Source organism: Nannobrachium achirus (assembly GCF_963921795.1).
Source record: "Nannobrachium achirus genome assembly, chromosome: 2".
NCBI classification, from domain to species: Eukaryota; Metazoa; Chordata; class Actinopteri; order Myctophiformes; family Myctophidae; genus Nannobrachium; species Nannobrachium achirus.
Genome location: NC_137811.1, coordinates 69,967,273 through 69,981,450, shown reverse-complemented (window position 1 = coordinate 69,981,450; position 14,178 = coordinate 69,967,273). Strand labels below are relative to the sequence as shown.

General features: G+C 43.5%; 1 protein-coding gene across 1 annotated transcript in view; it reads left to right on the top strand.

Moving 5' to 3' along the window:
• LOC308309114 (copine-4-like) overlaps nt 1-14,178 on the top strand; it is a gene marked incomplete at both ends in the record, with an annotated part of 292,243 nt that overhangs the window by 196,393 nt on the left and 81,672 nt on the right. Inside the window, one exon of the mRNA XM_080754587.1 lies at nt 7,764-7,850. Coding sequence (XP_080610713.1) covers nt 7,764-7,850 — 87 coding nt within the window. The remainder of the gene's footprint in view (nt 1-7,763; nt 7,851-14,178) is intronic.

Below are 14,178 nucleotides of genomic sequence, written 5' to 3'. Positions count from 1 at the left end.
TGCACACTGTCTTCACTTACAACACTTTTATTGGTGCAAGGTTTTGGTCATTCGGACCTTCATCAGGCTGCTTGTTTTTCTTACATTAAATAAAAGTATTTAAAAAAAAGAAATTGGGGCATTTCTGCCTTGATAGTACACAGTGGAGATATAGCCTACATACAGTATACATGAACAGGGAAAGGAAGACAGTGAGTGACACACAGCAAAGGTCCCTGGGATTGGGATTTGAACCTGGGTTGCATTAGAGCCTAAACATGGTGTGTGCCTGGACCGCTAGACCAATGGGCTGCAGGTGCAATTTAGATTGACCAAAGTTCCCGTATCCGACTGAAAGTGGCCTAGGGGAGCAAGACAGCTGTACTTAAGCCTATAAGGAGTTCCAGGTATGCGGGGCACAACACTTGAAAGCAGACTTCCAAACTCGGTGGAGGGGCGGCAGTGGCTCAGGGGTAGAGAAACCGTCAATAGAACACGGAGGGTTCCCGGAAGGTTCCCAGTTCGATCCCGGGCTCCCCCAGAGTTAGTGTCGAAGAGTCCTTGAGCAAGACTCTGAACCCCTAGTGGCTCCCGGTGAGCAGGTTGGTGCCTTGCATGGTTTCCTCCGCCATCGGTGAATGTGAATGTAATGCACAATCTCTGTAAAGCGCCTTGGATAAAAGCGCTATTTAAATGCACATTTACCATTTGACACTAGGAATCTCAAGCATCAAACAGTCCTGAGAGCATAATGATGGGCACTCGTTTCCTATTCACATCATCATGTGTCTTATTACTGCTGACAGGTCTGGCCTCATAGGCGCTGGCAGGGACGTGCTGGGCCCCTGATTCAGCCCGGGAAAAAGAGTTGGAGAGGTCCTCATTGCGCGCTATAGAGAGAGATCTCTCTATATAGCACTGCTGATACTCAAAGATTTGTGACAAAGTGACAAGCCAGTGGGCCAATTACATGAGTTATATTTCGTCATTGTCGGGTGGAAACCATTGTATGTCCAAAACCGTTTGTTTTGTATTTATCATTTTAAAAACGATTTAAACTAGTGAAAACAGCCGATCTACAAGCACACAACGCCTCGCACCGCAAGGCGTTGTGTGCTTGTAGATCTGCTGTTTTCACTACTTTTGTGCGACGGCCTTGTATGATGAAGCAGGGCTTTGCTTTGGAATGAACCGGCCTTTCGGGAGTTGTCCCGCTTTTCCCAATGGCCAGCACGTCCCTGGGCGCTGGGTGGGAGTTTTGCAGAAACCAAAAAGTGGAAGAGCCATTCAGCGCCTGCACTCATTGGCGATCGGGATTGTTTAACCAAGCTACTAGTTTTCTGCTGCCAAAGAGAATTTAGATAAAAGGGTAAACTCCCGATTGAAAATGTATGAATAAATAAAAGCCAATGCTGATCTCTCCTATAGTCGCAAGGGAGGGCCAAGCAACCTTATTATACAGTATCTATGCAGTGATGAGCGTCATACCGTAGCTGTCGCCTGTGATAAATCTGAGGGCAGAATGATGCACCGAGGGGAATCAGTTTTAAGTAGCTGATGCATTTCTGTATAATATGCCCCACCCCCCGTACACGTGCACGCACGCACGCACGCACGCACGCACGCGCGCACGCACGCACGCACGCGCGCACGCACGCACTCACACACACAGTACACCCCAACCTCAATATTTAAACACACACTGGCACATCATGTAACTTTGCATATTACGATTGCACATACTGTACAGTGCACTCATAAATACACATGTACATGCAAATATATATACGCATTCACACACATACTGTGTAGTTCGCACATTCATAGTATATATTATGTAATATTTATAAGTAGGTCTTATAAAATGTAATGATAATACCTGATGATTATGGGGGAAAAAACAAGTCGAATGCAAATATGATATATTTAGCAGGAAGGGGGAATGTGCAAGAAGCAGGAAGAATGAACATTTTCCAATTAATATTGTCCGCTATAGGGAATTCTAATACATTAAATGCTGGTTTTGTTTTATTTTGTTTTTATTTTTTGTTGTTTTGTCCTTGGTCTCATTCCACGGCTCTGACAACCTCAGGGAAAACTAAAAAAAAAAAACTACTTCTGGAGCCTTGAGCTTCTCTGAAGCTTCTTCTGACTAATGCTGCTATTCTTTGCTATTCTTAATTATTTCTTTGCTATTGCTGCTACAATGTCGAGAAAACAAAAAACAAAAAGAATTGTACTCTTGCATTTGTACAGTATTATGAGATGAAGCAAAAAAATAATAATCTTGAGCCACCTGAGACTGTATGTTTTGAACGGATCAAGTCGCTGCGTCATACATATAAAAATAAGCAAACGAATTCAGTGAACAAAACAAAATCCTATTTTAAGAAGTCTCCCTTGCGTCCCCCCTTGCCCCTGAAAACAAGAATTATAGAACACAAGAGCAATATTAGAAATAAGGATGAGAAGTCCCCAGTAGCCAGGCATTTTAACACTATTAAATATGACATGTACACTCAGCTTTCAAGGTATAGAGGTAGTCAGCCCTATGTTTAGGAAACAAATAGTAAAAAGATCTAAATTTTGAATTTTTACCTGCCATGTCTCCCCTTAAAAAGAGGTGGTGATAGAGACCAGTTATTAGTCCAAAGGGAAGCTTTTTGGATCCATACTCTTAATACTGAGTTTCCTAAGGGATTAAATGAAGAATTATTATTGAATAGTTTTGTGTAATTTGTTTTTTTTGAAAATGTATTGGACTGATTGTGGAAACTGCATGATGTCAAATACGGAAATATTTTCAACTCACTGTTTAAAAAATAATGTTTTAAAAAGAATGTAAACATGATGTAAACAAGTTGTATTTCCTGACTAGCAACAGGCATGATACATTTATTTTAAGAAGTACATTCTATTTTTTTCCCCAAAAATGTCTATGGTTTCTTGGGCTGGATATGGCAGTCTGGAACCGTTGTTCAAGTGCGCTAAACTTGGCGTAATATTGTAGCGTCACGGCTGGGAGGCGTACCCGGGACCCCGATTTGCCAGGTATGCACGCTGACCAGTCAGCCAAAGTGCCAGGCACGTTGGCGAGAGCCAACGCACATACCGTATAGCCTACAGTCGTCCCCTCTACCTGGAAGCGCGACCACGCGCGCTGGCCAGGATCTAAGATCGACTTTGAAACCGGGGGGTTCAAACGCAACTCAGGGGGAGAACAGTCGTCGACTACTAGCCGGACACGTCTACAACGCCGCCGAGGATTAATACTTCCTCTTTGTACCGCTGCCACCAATGTAGCGTCACGGCCCGGAGGCAAAACCAGGACCCCGATTTGCCAGGTATGCACGCTGACCAGTCAGCCAAAGTGCCAGGCACGTTGGCGAGAGCCAACGCACATACCGTATAGCCTACAATATAGTAAACATGCCACAATTAACAATAATGAATTGCACCTGTGCAGCTGACCTGCGGAACCTGGGAATATACCATTCTGTCAAGATAGTGAGAATAAAAGTATATACAATTATAATACCTTGTTAAATTTTGCATTTGCAGTTATTTTACTGTAATTTAACAACATAACCGGTACAGATAGACAAAAATACATTCATGTATTCTCCCCCCTGGAGGACCCAGGGTATGGCAGGTGCATACCCCTGCCATACCCAATTGACGCCCCTGAAGAAACTACAGAGAGTGCGGATATTCCCTTTTTTTCTGTCCCCCTTGCCCCCCCCTCTCTGCCCCCCTGCCCCCTCTACACTCCGTGCATGTGAGCAGTGTTGTATAGTCATTTACTAAATAACATTGTCTTCCTTGGGCCATAAATCAAACAGCCAGACGTCCTATCTGGGGTCTGCAGGGCGCGGAGCCCCCGACCCTCAAGCAGCTAATTATGCCTACAGCTAGAGTTCTATTGTTGCTGCCATGTATTGTTATGTTCATCCCTTTGTTATTATGCTTCATTCCCAACCTTGACTGTTTTCAGGCAAAGCCATGTCAGATAACCAGGGGTGTAATGATATAGTAACTGAATAGTAAAAATCGATTTTATTTAGCAAAGATATACTAATATATTGTCGTACCGGTTGGCTTTGTATATCGTATTGTATCATTTTACAATGCAAATAATAAAAAAAGGGGTCTAATTACTTTTCCATTCCATATAGCTACTCTTGGTCTATCAATAAATGTGTGTAATCTCTGTGTTCATGTCAAGGTGCGGGTTTGTCCATATGTGTTGTAATATAATGTCCATATATTTGCTAAGGAATCACAGTGTTTACTGTAATAATAGATTGTTCCCTTTAATGTCTTCGCTAAATAGTTACTATATCGATTTTAAATCATTGAATTGAATCGTATCGTATCGCTATGAATGAACCAATATCGTCCATGTATCGTATCGTGTCGTCAACCATGTATTGTGATATGTATCGCATCGCTGTTCAAATGTATGGTTACACCCCTACAGATAACCTATGGACCCGAGTGTTCCATTTTGGATTTGAACTTATTTAGAGCTGTCCTGTCCTGTCATTAGAAACCTTGTGCCCAGAATTATGAGTTTATTCTGCGTCTGTCCTGCTTTGGTGCAAAAATTATATATTAGATACTTTAAAACACTTTCAGCCTGAAATGGAAACATTTCCACAATTTTTAAAGATACCAAAAAAAAAAAAAAAAAAAAATATGATCGCTATTCGTCATAAAATAAATAGGGCTTGTGTGGTTAACAGTATTATAGGTCTGTTTAAGAGTATTACAGTAGAACATGCAGTGGTTAGCGCTTCGCCTCACAGCTAGAAGGTCCTGGGTTCGATTTCCACCGGGGGAAGCTGTGGGCGCTGGGGGCGTGTGGGGTTGGCGATAGGGCCTTTCTGTGTGGAGTTTGCATGTTCTCCCCGTGTCTCCTAGGGTAGATGCCCTCACAGAAACATGCAGTAGTCCTGGTTTCTATACTACCTCCCCCTAGCCAGCCAGGTGCTCCCCAATTCCCCTGGCGCGGCAGGGGGAGAGCGGAAACCAGGGCTACAGGTTAGGTAGTTGGCACTGGGTGAGAAAATGGGTTGCAAAAAAACGTGGGATAAAAATATTTAAAAAAGAGTATTACAGTAAGTAATAATGTTCACATTTTTATTTTTTCTAAGCCTACATGCAGTGCTACAGTAGTACAGTATATGAGAATGCATGTGGGGACATGCTACTGTACATTATATAGACACCATGCAGTCTGGGGTTTGCATGAGTGGTCTCAGTTGCCATGGTAACACATGGATGGAATATTCAGGCATACTTATGATTAGGTTATGAATATGCAAGATGGACAACTAATCCTCATGGAGGCCAAAAAGGGTCTTCTTTTAGGTACAATGAATGAACGGTTTGGAACAATGAGTTAACAATGAGTTAAGAGGTATAACAATGAATGAGTTAAGAGTTAATGCATTGTTCAACAATGAGTTAACAAGGAATTAAATATGGCTAAATATGTATTTTTAGACACAATAAGCCAGCAGTTTCTTTTTGCTATTTACAGTAACACTTCTAGCCCCCATAAGTCACATCCAACCATGAAAGGTTGCGTTGTATCTTGGGAATGGGCTCATTCTGTGTAAAATGACATGTTTAGCCACATGTACGCATGCCCCCAACCACTGAAATGAGAATCTCTAAAACAATAGGCAGAAGTAAATTAAATCCTTTTAACACTCACATTTTATATTCTTTAATTACAATCTAAAATATGAACCCTTGTTGTAAAAAACTAAAGTTGTCCTTTAATAGTTATTAACTATGACTTAACAGTACCAAGGAACTATTATATTTGTAGCAGTGAGTTGACGGTTAGTTCTCAATTAGTTAACAATAAGTAAAAACGAAGTACTTTTAACTCCGACCACCAAACCTTTTGTCGTCGCTCGCATCTTCTGAAAATCATTACCCCGAATTAGAGTTTGAAAAGCTGCATGTCAGAAAGTCGGAACTCTCCGACGGAAGGTTCAGGTCGGATGCAGTATGGCCTTTAACACATAGGAAGCCAAGGTTTCTAACATTTCTAGCTGTTGCTGCTGCAAAACCGGGGCCGACCATCGCGGTAAAGTGTCGCCGTGAAAACAGGCAGATCTCTGCTTCCCTGGCGTTCTTTGCACCTTATTCATAGATAAAGCTGTTTTTATGTTTCAGCCTAGAATGGAAGTCAATGCAGCCTAGACCATCCATTTTGCTTCTCTGCGAGCCACGGTATGACGTATGGACCAGGGTCTTTCACAGGGAACCCAACATGCGCGCAGCAGCACGCTGCACAGTTAACCCTTTGTCTCGTTCCTGAACGAGACAACTCCTTTTGGCACAGCGACCTCCAGTGGCCTTATCTCGTTACTGAACGAGTTTGGCCCCTTGGGTGTTAAGTTATGGCATAAGAGCTGGTACTTCAAAATACAGCCCATGGTCTTCAACATGGTACACTGAAAGCGTGAAAGGCCGTCCTCGGCTTCAGCATATACGACCACGTTGGAAGGGAGAACGTGTTGGTCTCACATCTAGACATGTAATGGTGCATTCAAAACTGAAGAGATGAATTTGTTTCTAGTCGCTTCAATCGCTTTACTTTGGTCGCGCTGGTCAGCGCTGGAAAATAATATTGTCATGTCAGAATCAAGGCGAAACACCTGGAAAAAAGGGAGTCCCAAAAACAAGCACCCAAAACATTTCCCTGTCTCCGGACAACATCAATGCTGTTTGGCTGTCAGGATGCGATGGGTGGAGCTGGGGGGGAAGCTCCACCCATCGTTTGCGACGCTCCGTTCACGCCGCCCATTCGGATCATTTGCGCGTCTTGTCTTTGCATTCACTTTGTGTGAAATCACACCTTTTTGGGGGCTTTTATGCCTTTATTGATAGGACAGTAGACTGACAGAAAATAGTGAGAGAGACGGGGAGTGACACGCACAAAGGCAGTCAGGAGTCTACTTTGCGTCTCCATAGGAAACCCCTGCTAGTCATCAAATTATTGGCTGGTGAATTCAAGTATCCGTGGGGTACTGCTGGCAAGCGAGTCGCCATGCCTAGCGTTACGTTAAGTCCGCTTCAGCCGACTCAGCTGGTCGGATTATGTCCCGATAGGGACAGAATGGTAACTCATATCCCTCCTAGTCAACATGTGCCGTCGAGAGTGTTCCCTACCAGTCAAACCCTTGACATTTGGTCAAATCCGACCCCAGAAGTCACCCGTTCGCCGTCTCCGCGTCTTGGGAGTGAGAATGCGTTGGTCTCACAGGGACGGACATAATATTCCGCTGTGTGTGTTTGTGGGGGTGTGGGTGTGAACCTTGTAGGGCATTAACGACTTGTGATTTTTGCAAGTCGACTTGACTCCGTAAAAAGTTGAGTTGAAGTCGACTTTATCGTTTGTTGACATCATCACATCACACACGACCCCCCAATTATTTTGAGGTGTCCCCAGATGATTAACTTAATGTAACTGTAAACAAACCAACATAACGTTTAAGAGTATAGAGGGTATCTTCACATTTCTAAAGTGCCAATTTAAGGACTTTTTAATACCTCTAAAATGGCAAATTAAACATTGTCCAAATTGTCAAATATATAGAGGCAGAAATTGTGAAAATAGCCGATCTACAGCATGTAGATCTGCTATTTTCACAATAGAAAGTATTATTTTTTTCAACTTCGACTTTCGACTTTCTCTGGTGGGAGTCGACTTTTTGGTCAATGCCCTAGAACCTTGTGGTCTGTGTTCCCCTCTGCCTGGACAGGTCCAGTGGCCGTGTATAAACCCCAAGTACAGAGTTAAGAAGAAGAACTACAAGAACTCCGGCATCGTCATTCTAAACCAGTGCAAGGTGAGTCCTCTCTCTGTCCATCTCCGCTCGTCTGCTCATGTCTGCTCCAAGAAGCGGAGAAGGAGAGGGGAGGGAAGGAGGGAGAGAGAGATCATATTTCACCCATGAAATAACCCCACCAATGCTGAGTACCTGCACCAGAACGGTAACAGTTGTGGTGTGGCGTCGGTGTGTGTCGCGCCATGCAATAAAACAAGCTTGTATGGCTTAAACTACATTTAGTGATCACATGCGGAAATGTTCCATAAAAATCACACGAAAAATCCAAAAGAATTTAATAAAGCCCAGTCCACAATTACCAAATAACACACACACATACACGCACACATGCACACACACGTGCGTGCGCAAAGCAATTTAGTCAGACTGTTATGCGGGTTATTATGAGTGTGAGTTTCCTATAGCGGCAGAGAGGTCTTCTGGGAGAGCCCGGGAGGTTTCCCGGTGCGTATCGAAGAGTCCTTGACTCAGACACTGATCCCTTATAACTGCCTCCAGTGAGCGGGTCGCTCGGTACCTCGCGCGGTTGCCGTCGAACGGCGTGTGAATGTGGACCACATTAGCATACGATGCGTAACAGCGTTATCTGTGCCCGCGGTGTGTGTGATTGGGTGGAGGTGAAGTACATTGTTAAGTGTTTTTGAACGGTTGGGAAAGACTACATAAATGCGGTCCATTATGTGGAAGTCCCAGCTGGGCGCATGGGAAGCGGGGGCAAGTGATGGAACGTGACGCCTGCCATGACATTTCTGGCAGGAAGACTTCCCCACATTTTCTGGGAATTGAAATGAACTGTCTGCAGCTCTAACAGGAAGATTGATGGGAGAGAATGGATCAGAATTGACGTCAGGCCTGGACCCTCTGTGGTTCATTAATAATAATAATGGTTCTGAATTGTTATTTTCGACAGTGACCTTCCCGAGCTACAGGATGCTGAGCCAGAGATATAGGTGTGCTCTGCAGAGTGCCAATCTCCACCAGGAGGCACGGCCTAATAATAGTGCCGTTTGCTGTGAAATTAACACCCAGAGCTGGGGTGTCAAACTCATTATATGATGTCATCATGGACAAGAATAGGGGGAAATGTGACTTCATATCATATCACGGACAGACCTATTCTGTCCTACAAAGCTTGAGTGCAGTATATACAGTGGTGCATTCACCAAATATTCGAATATTCAAATATCAAAGTCACTATTCGACGTTGTTCACCGAAGTCGAATATTTGCTTATTTTAATGTTTTTATTGTTTTGTCTTTAAATATATATATATATATTTCTTAATGGTTTATAAAGCTTGGCTAGATAGGAAGTCATAATAACCCTGACAAGCACTTGGAATTGTAGGTATTACATTTAATGGGACTCGGTTCCGCATGTAAACATTGTGAAAATAGCCGATCTACATGCTCACAACGCCTCGCGTTGCGAGGCGTTGTGAGCATGTCGATCGGCTATTTTCACAATGTTCGCCTCTTGCTTAATATTTGACAGTTTGGCCAGTCCTGTTGAATATTCGACTATTCGAATACTTTGAGGTCGAATAATTTGAATACTAAAAATCACTATTCGTGAATGCCCTAATATACAGATGTGCCGTTTCAACTCTTCAGTATTTATTACAATTTCCTGAAAAGTTCCTGCAAATGCATTTTTCCCACAGGTTTCTTTCCCTGTTTTGCCTTTTCTATTCTTTATGGAGAATGGAGCGTATTTTGGCAGAGACTCGCAAATGTCAAGAAATCACTCCGTTCACATTGAAAAGCAGAATCCGCCTGTAGCTATTTAAACTTTGAAGTCAGAGAAGGTCGTTAAAATAGCAACAATAGCTGATCTACAAGCTCAATGTTCTGCAAATCCCCTGACAATCTACTGACTTGCCAATGGCACATCTGTACCGTATGTTTCTGGACACACTGACTTATTGTAGTGCATGTATCCCAACGGTCAGATTAGCCTTCATGATATTGGGGGATAAACAATTACCTCAAGAACAGATTTACAATCAGTGTAATATATATATATATATATATATGTCATTTGGCTGACCAGTTTGAACACTTTTAAACCCATTTTTCAGACAATTTACTGCACTCTGGCTTTGTAGGGCAGTATTGTGCATGCGTGCGTGCGTGCGTGCGTGCGTGTGTGTGTGTGGGTGTGTGTGTGTGTGTGTGTGTGTGTGTGTGTGTGTGTGTGTGTGTGTGTGTGTGTGTGTGTGTGTGTGTGTGTGTGTGTGTGTGTGTGTGTGTGTGTGTGTGTGTGTATTGGTCAGAGTGAGAGAGATAGAAGTTATGTTATGATGTGTGTTTTGTAACTTTAGAAGTTGTGACAACAACTGATTAGACGGGATTTCACAACGTCATGTCAGCATGCTCTGATCTGCGACATGCACAGAGATAATTGGACAGACTGGGGGAGTCGTGCACCGTGGGGTAGACAGACTACCGTCAATCATTCAGGTGGTGTTTTTGAATCAGACACTGTAGGTGGGATTGAGGGTGGTGTTTAGGATCAGATAGGTCAAATTGAGGTGGTGTTTAATCAGATGAATCAAGTGGATCTTCAGGTGGTGTTTAGGAGTTTGGACCAACTCCTAAACTCCTAACCCTAACCCATTGGTAAAAAAGGGGAAAAAAAGGTTTTGAAGGAAAGAAGTTTTTGAAATTTAGGCTATTTATTATAATTTTATATAATTACAAAACATCGTTTAAACATCGGCAATCGGTGGTCTAGCACTCACCATCGGCAAACATCGGCATCGGTCAAAGAAATATGGCATCGATCGGCTCTAATGCGTGCGGGGCTGCACCAAATGACCGCTCATAAGATGCAATGGAAAAGTGGTCACTGCACTCACACGTACCAAATACATCCCATCAAACTTTCAGATGCTGTTTTTCTCTCTCTCTCTCGCTCTTGAAATGTATAATCCCTTGGTTTCTGTTGAGCGTAAACAATATTAGCAATGCAAAGCAGTTGTCCTCAAAACCCCACCTAAAGTTGCTGTCACAAGAACAGAGGGATCGCTTTATGATCACAGCATCAGAGCCTGCACTTTCTGTATCCTCTATATTAATACTAGTAAGACACCTGAGGGTGGAATGCGACCTCAGGGTGACATGCAAGGTCGCGCCAATTCTTGACTATCTGGCCAATCACAGCGTTTCTCTGACGATTCTAGTTGTTATCATTCTGAGGGGAGTTTGTTCATGTTTTTGTGAGGGTATCAACCCTAGGAGACACGGGGAGTGTGTCTGTCTGACTGTCTGTACAGGAAGTGATGTCACATGACATACTTTTTATGCCCATATATGAGTCATTCTGTACCACATCTCCATGTTTAGGCCAAACAGGTTTTCTCCATTTCTCCATGTATAGGTCCAAATGACCTCGCCCTAAAGGGCGAGGTCGCGCCAATTCTTGACCATCTGGCCAACCACAGCGTTTCTCTGACGATTCTAGTTGTTGTCATTCTGGTCGGAGTTTGTTCATGTTTTTGTGAGGGTATCAACCCTAGGAGACACGGGGAGAACATGCAAACTCCACACAGAAAGGCCCTATCGCTCACACCCTAGGTTGGGTTGGCGATAGGGCCTTTCTGTGTGGAGTTTGCCTAAACATGGAGATGTGGTACAGAAGGACTCATATATGGGCATAAAAAGTATGTCATGTGACATCACTTCCTGTACAGACAGTCAGACAGACAGCCATTGACTCCGACCTAACAATGGCTACTGTCTATGACGGTAGTTCCATATGACATATTGGACTAGACTATCTCCATATATAGTGTTATCCACATCTCCATGTTAGGACTCATATATGGGCATAAAAAGTATGTCATGTGACATCACTTCCTGTACAGACAGTCAGCCATTGACTCCGGATTAACAATGGCTACTGTCTATGACGGTAGTCCCATATGACATATTGGACTAGACTATCTCCATATATAGTGTTATCCACATCTCCATGTTTAGACAGCCAATGACTCCGGCCTAACAATGGCTACTTTCTATGACGGTAGTCCCATATGACATGATGGACTGGACTATCTCCATATATAGTGTTATCCACATTTCGTGTGGCCGCCCTGTACAGGAAGTGATGTCACAACTCGCTGACATCACACTGACATCACAGAGGATACGGAAGGACGGTCACGAGGATACGGAAGGTCACTCAAGCGACACGGTTCTTCAGAGTATATGCGACCTTCGGTCGCAATTATAGAGGATAGACAGGCTGGTGTTTGGATCATAGGAGGACATAGAGGCTTGTGTTTGGATCATAGGAGGACACAGGCTGGTGTTTGGATCATAGGAGGACACAGGCTGGTGTTTGGATCATAGGAGGACACAGGCTGGTGTTTGGATCATAGGAGGACACAGGCTGGTGTTTGGATCATAGGAGGACACAGGCTGGTGTTTGGATCTGAGATTGACATAGAGCAGCGGTGGGCAACTTTATGGAGAGGGCCACTATGTCCAGCAAAAACCTCTCATCTCCAGTGAGAGTAGCAAAAATAGCCGATCTCCAAGCTCAAAATGTGTCACGCTGCAAAGCGTTTTAAGCTTGTAGATCGGCTATTTTTGCTACTTTTGAATTGGAATCAGAGTTATCTTTTGTTATTTTTTAAATTGGAATCCTTGATTTAATTTCAAATGCATTTAGCTATACTTGTGTTAACGTTATACAAAAGAACTTAAATACAAATACATTGGACACAAACACTACTACTATAGTAGTCATTCAACTACTAATACACTGAATTAATTAAAGCGGTTCAAGTTTTCATGTTTGGAAGTGTAACACTGAAATGAATAATATATCAGTATTCTGATATTAACCTGCGGGCTGCATTAAGTGAAGGTGGGCCGCTAGTTGCCCATGTATGACATAGTGGCTTGTGTTTGGATCATATACTGTAGATAGAGGATGCACAGGCTGGTGTTTGGATCATATACTGTAGATAGAGGATGCACAGGCTGGTGTTTGGATCATATACTGTAGATAGAGGATGCACAGGCTGGTGTTTGGATCACATACTGTAGATAGAGGATGTACAGGGTGGTGTTTGGATCATATACTGTAGATAGAGGATGCACAGGGTGGTGTTTGGATCAGATACTGTAGATAGAGGATGCACAGGCTGGTGTTTGGATCATATACTGTAGATAGAGGATGCACAGGCTGGTGTTTGGATCATATACTGTAGATAGAGAATGCTCAGACTGGTGTTTGGATCATATACTGTAGATAGAGGATGCTCAGGCTGGTGTTTGGATCAGATTGATGGATATCCAGGCGGTAGCTTGGCAGAGGGAAATGGGAGTGAAAAGACTGGCAGGCTTGGCAGAATGGCAAGGCAAGCAGGCAGGCGGGCGGGCAGGTGGGCATTAGACTAACTGGCAGGCAGGCATGCAAACAACCTGGAGGAATTGACTGGCATCAGAGCTTGAACGTGGCACGTTGACAACCCGTGAATGGACCAACAATCTGATGGGGAGCGACTGTTACCGCAGTGCATAGTGTTGTGTTGTGGAGGTGACATGATGTGACAGCCAGGTGTGGTGATTGCAGATGATGAGCAGCTGGAGAGAGAGAGAGAGAGAGAGAGAGAGAGAGAGAGAGAGAGAGAGAGAGAGAGAGAGAGAGAGAGAGAGAGAGAGAGAGAGAGAGAGAGAGAGAGAGAGAGCACACTACACTCTCTAAAAAGTTTGGACAAAAATAGCGAGATCACAGGCCTTCTGTTGGAGACACGGCTGCATGCATCCCAATGTCCCATAATGCAAAGCAGAGATCATGCTCATAGATTCCATGTAGTTTCATTGTTTGACAGCACAATCATTAGTGTACCGGTATTTTGTCAATTTATGTTTTCAGATATTTAACCACTTGAACTGACAATACTTCTCCCCTCTACACCGAACCTCTACACTGAACTTGTACATCTGCTATTTTTGGCTAAAGTTCTCAGAATCTGGTTAGGAATCTGGCTAAAAAGGAGATTTTATTTTTTTCTTTCTATCACACAAAGATTTGGAGGACCCCCTGTAGTAGCTCTGAGGACCCCCTAGGGGTCCCGGACCCCCTGTTGAAGACCCCTGATATGAAATGTCACAGTGTGAGGCAGGATTGTTGGACCCAAGAGCAGAACAGACAGGCTGGAACAGAGCAGAGCAAGTCAAATGTATACTGCTTTATTCCCTTAGATACACATGAACCAGACTGGAACACCACAGCATGTCAACAATTTAAGATCTGACAAGGGCACATGAGGAAGTGAGGGTTTAAATAGACACAAGACTAACACATGATTGGC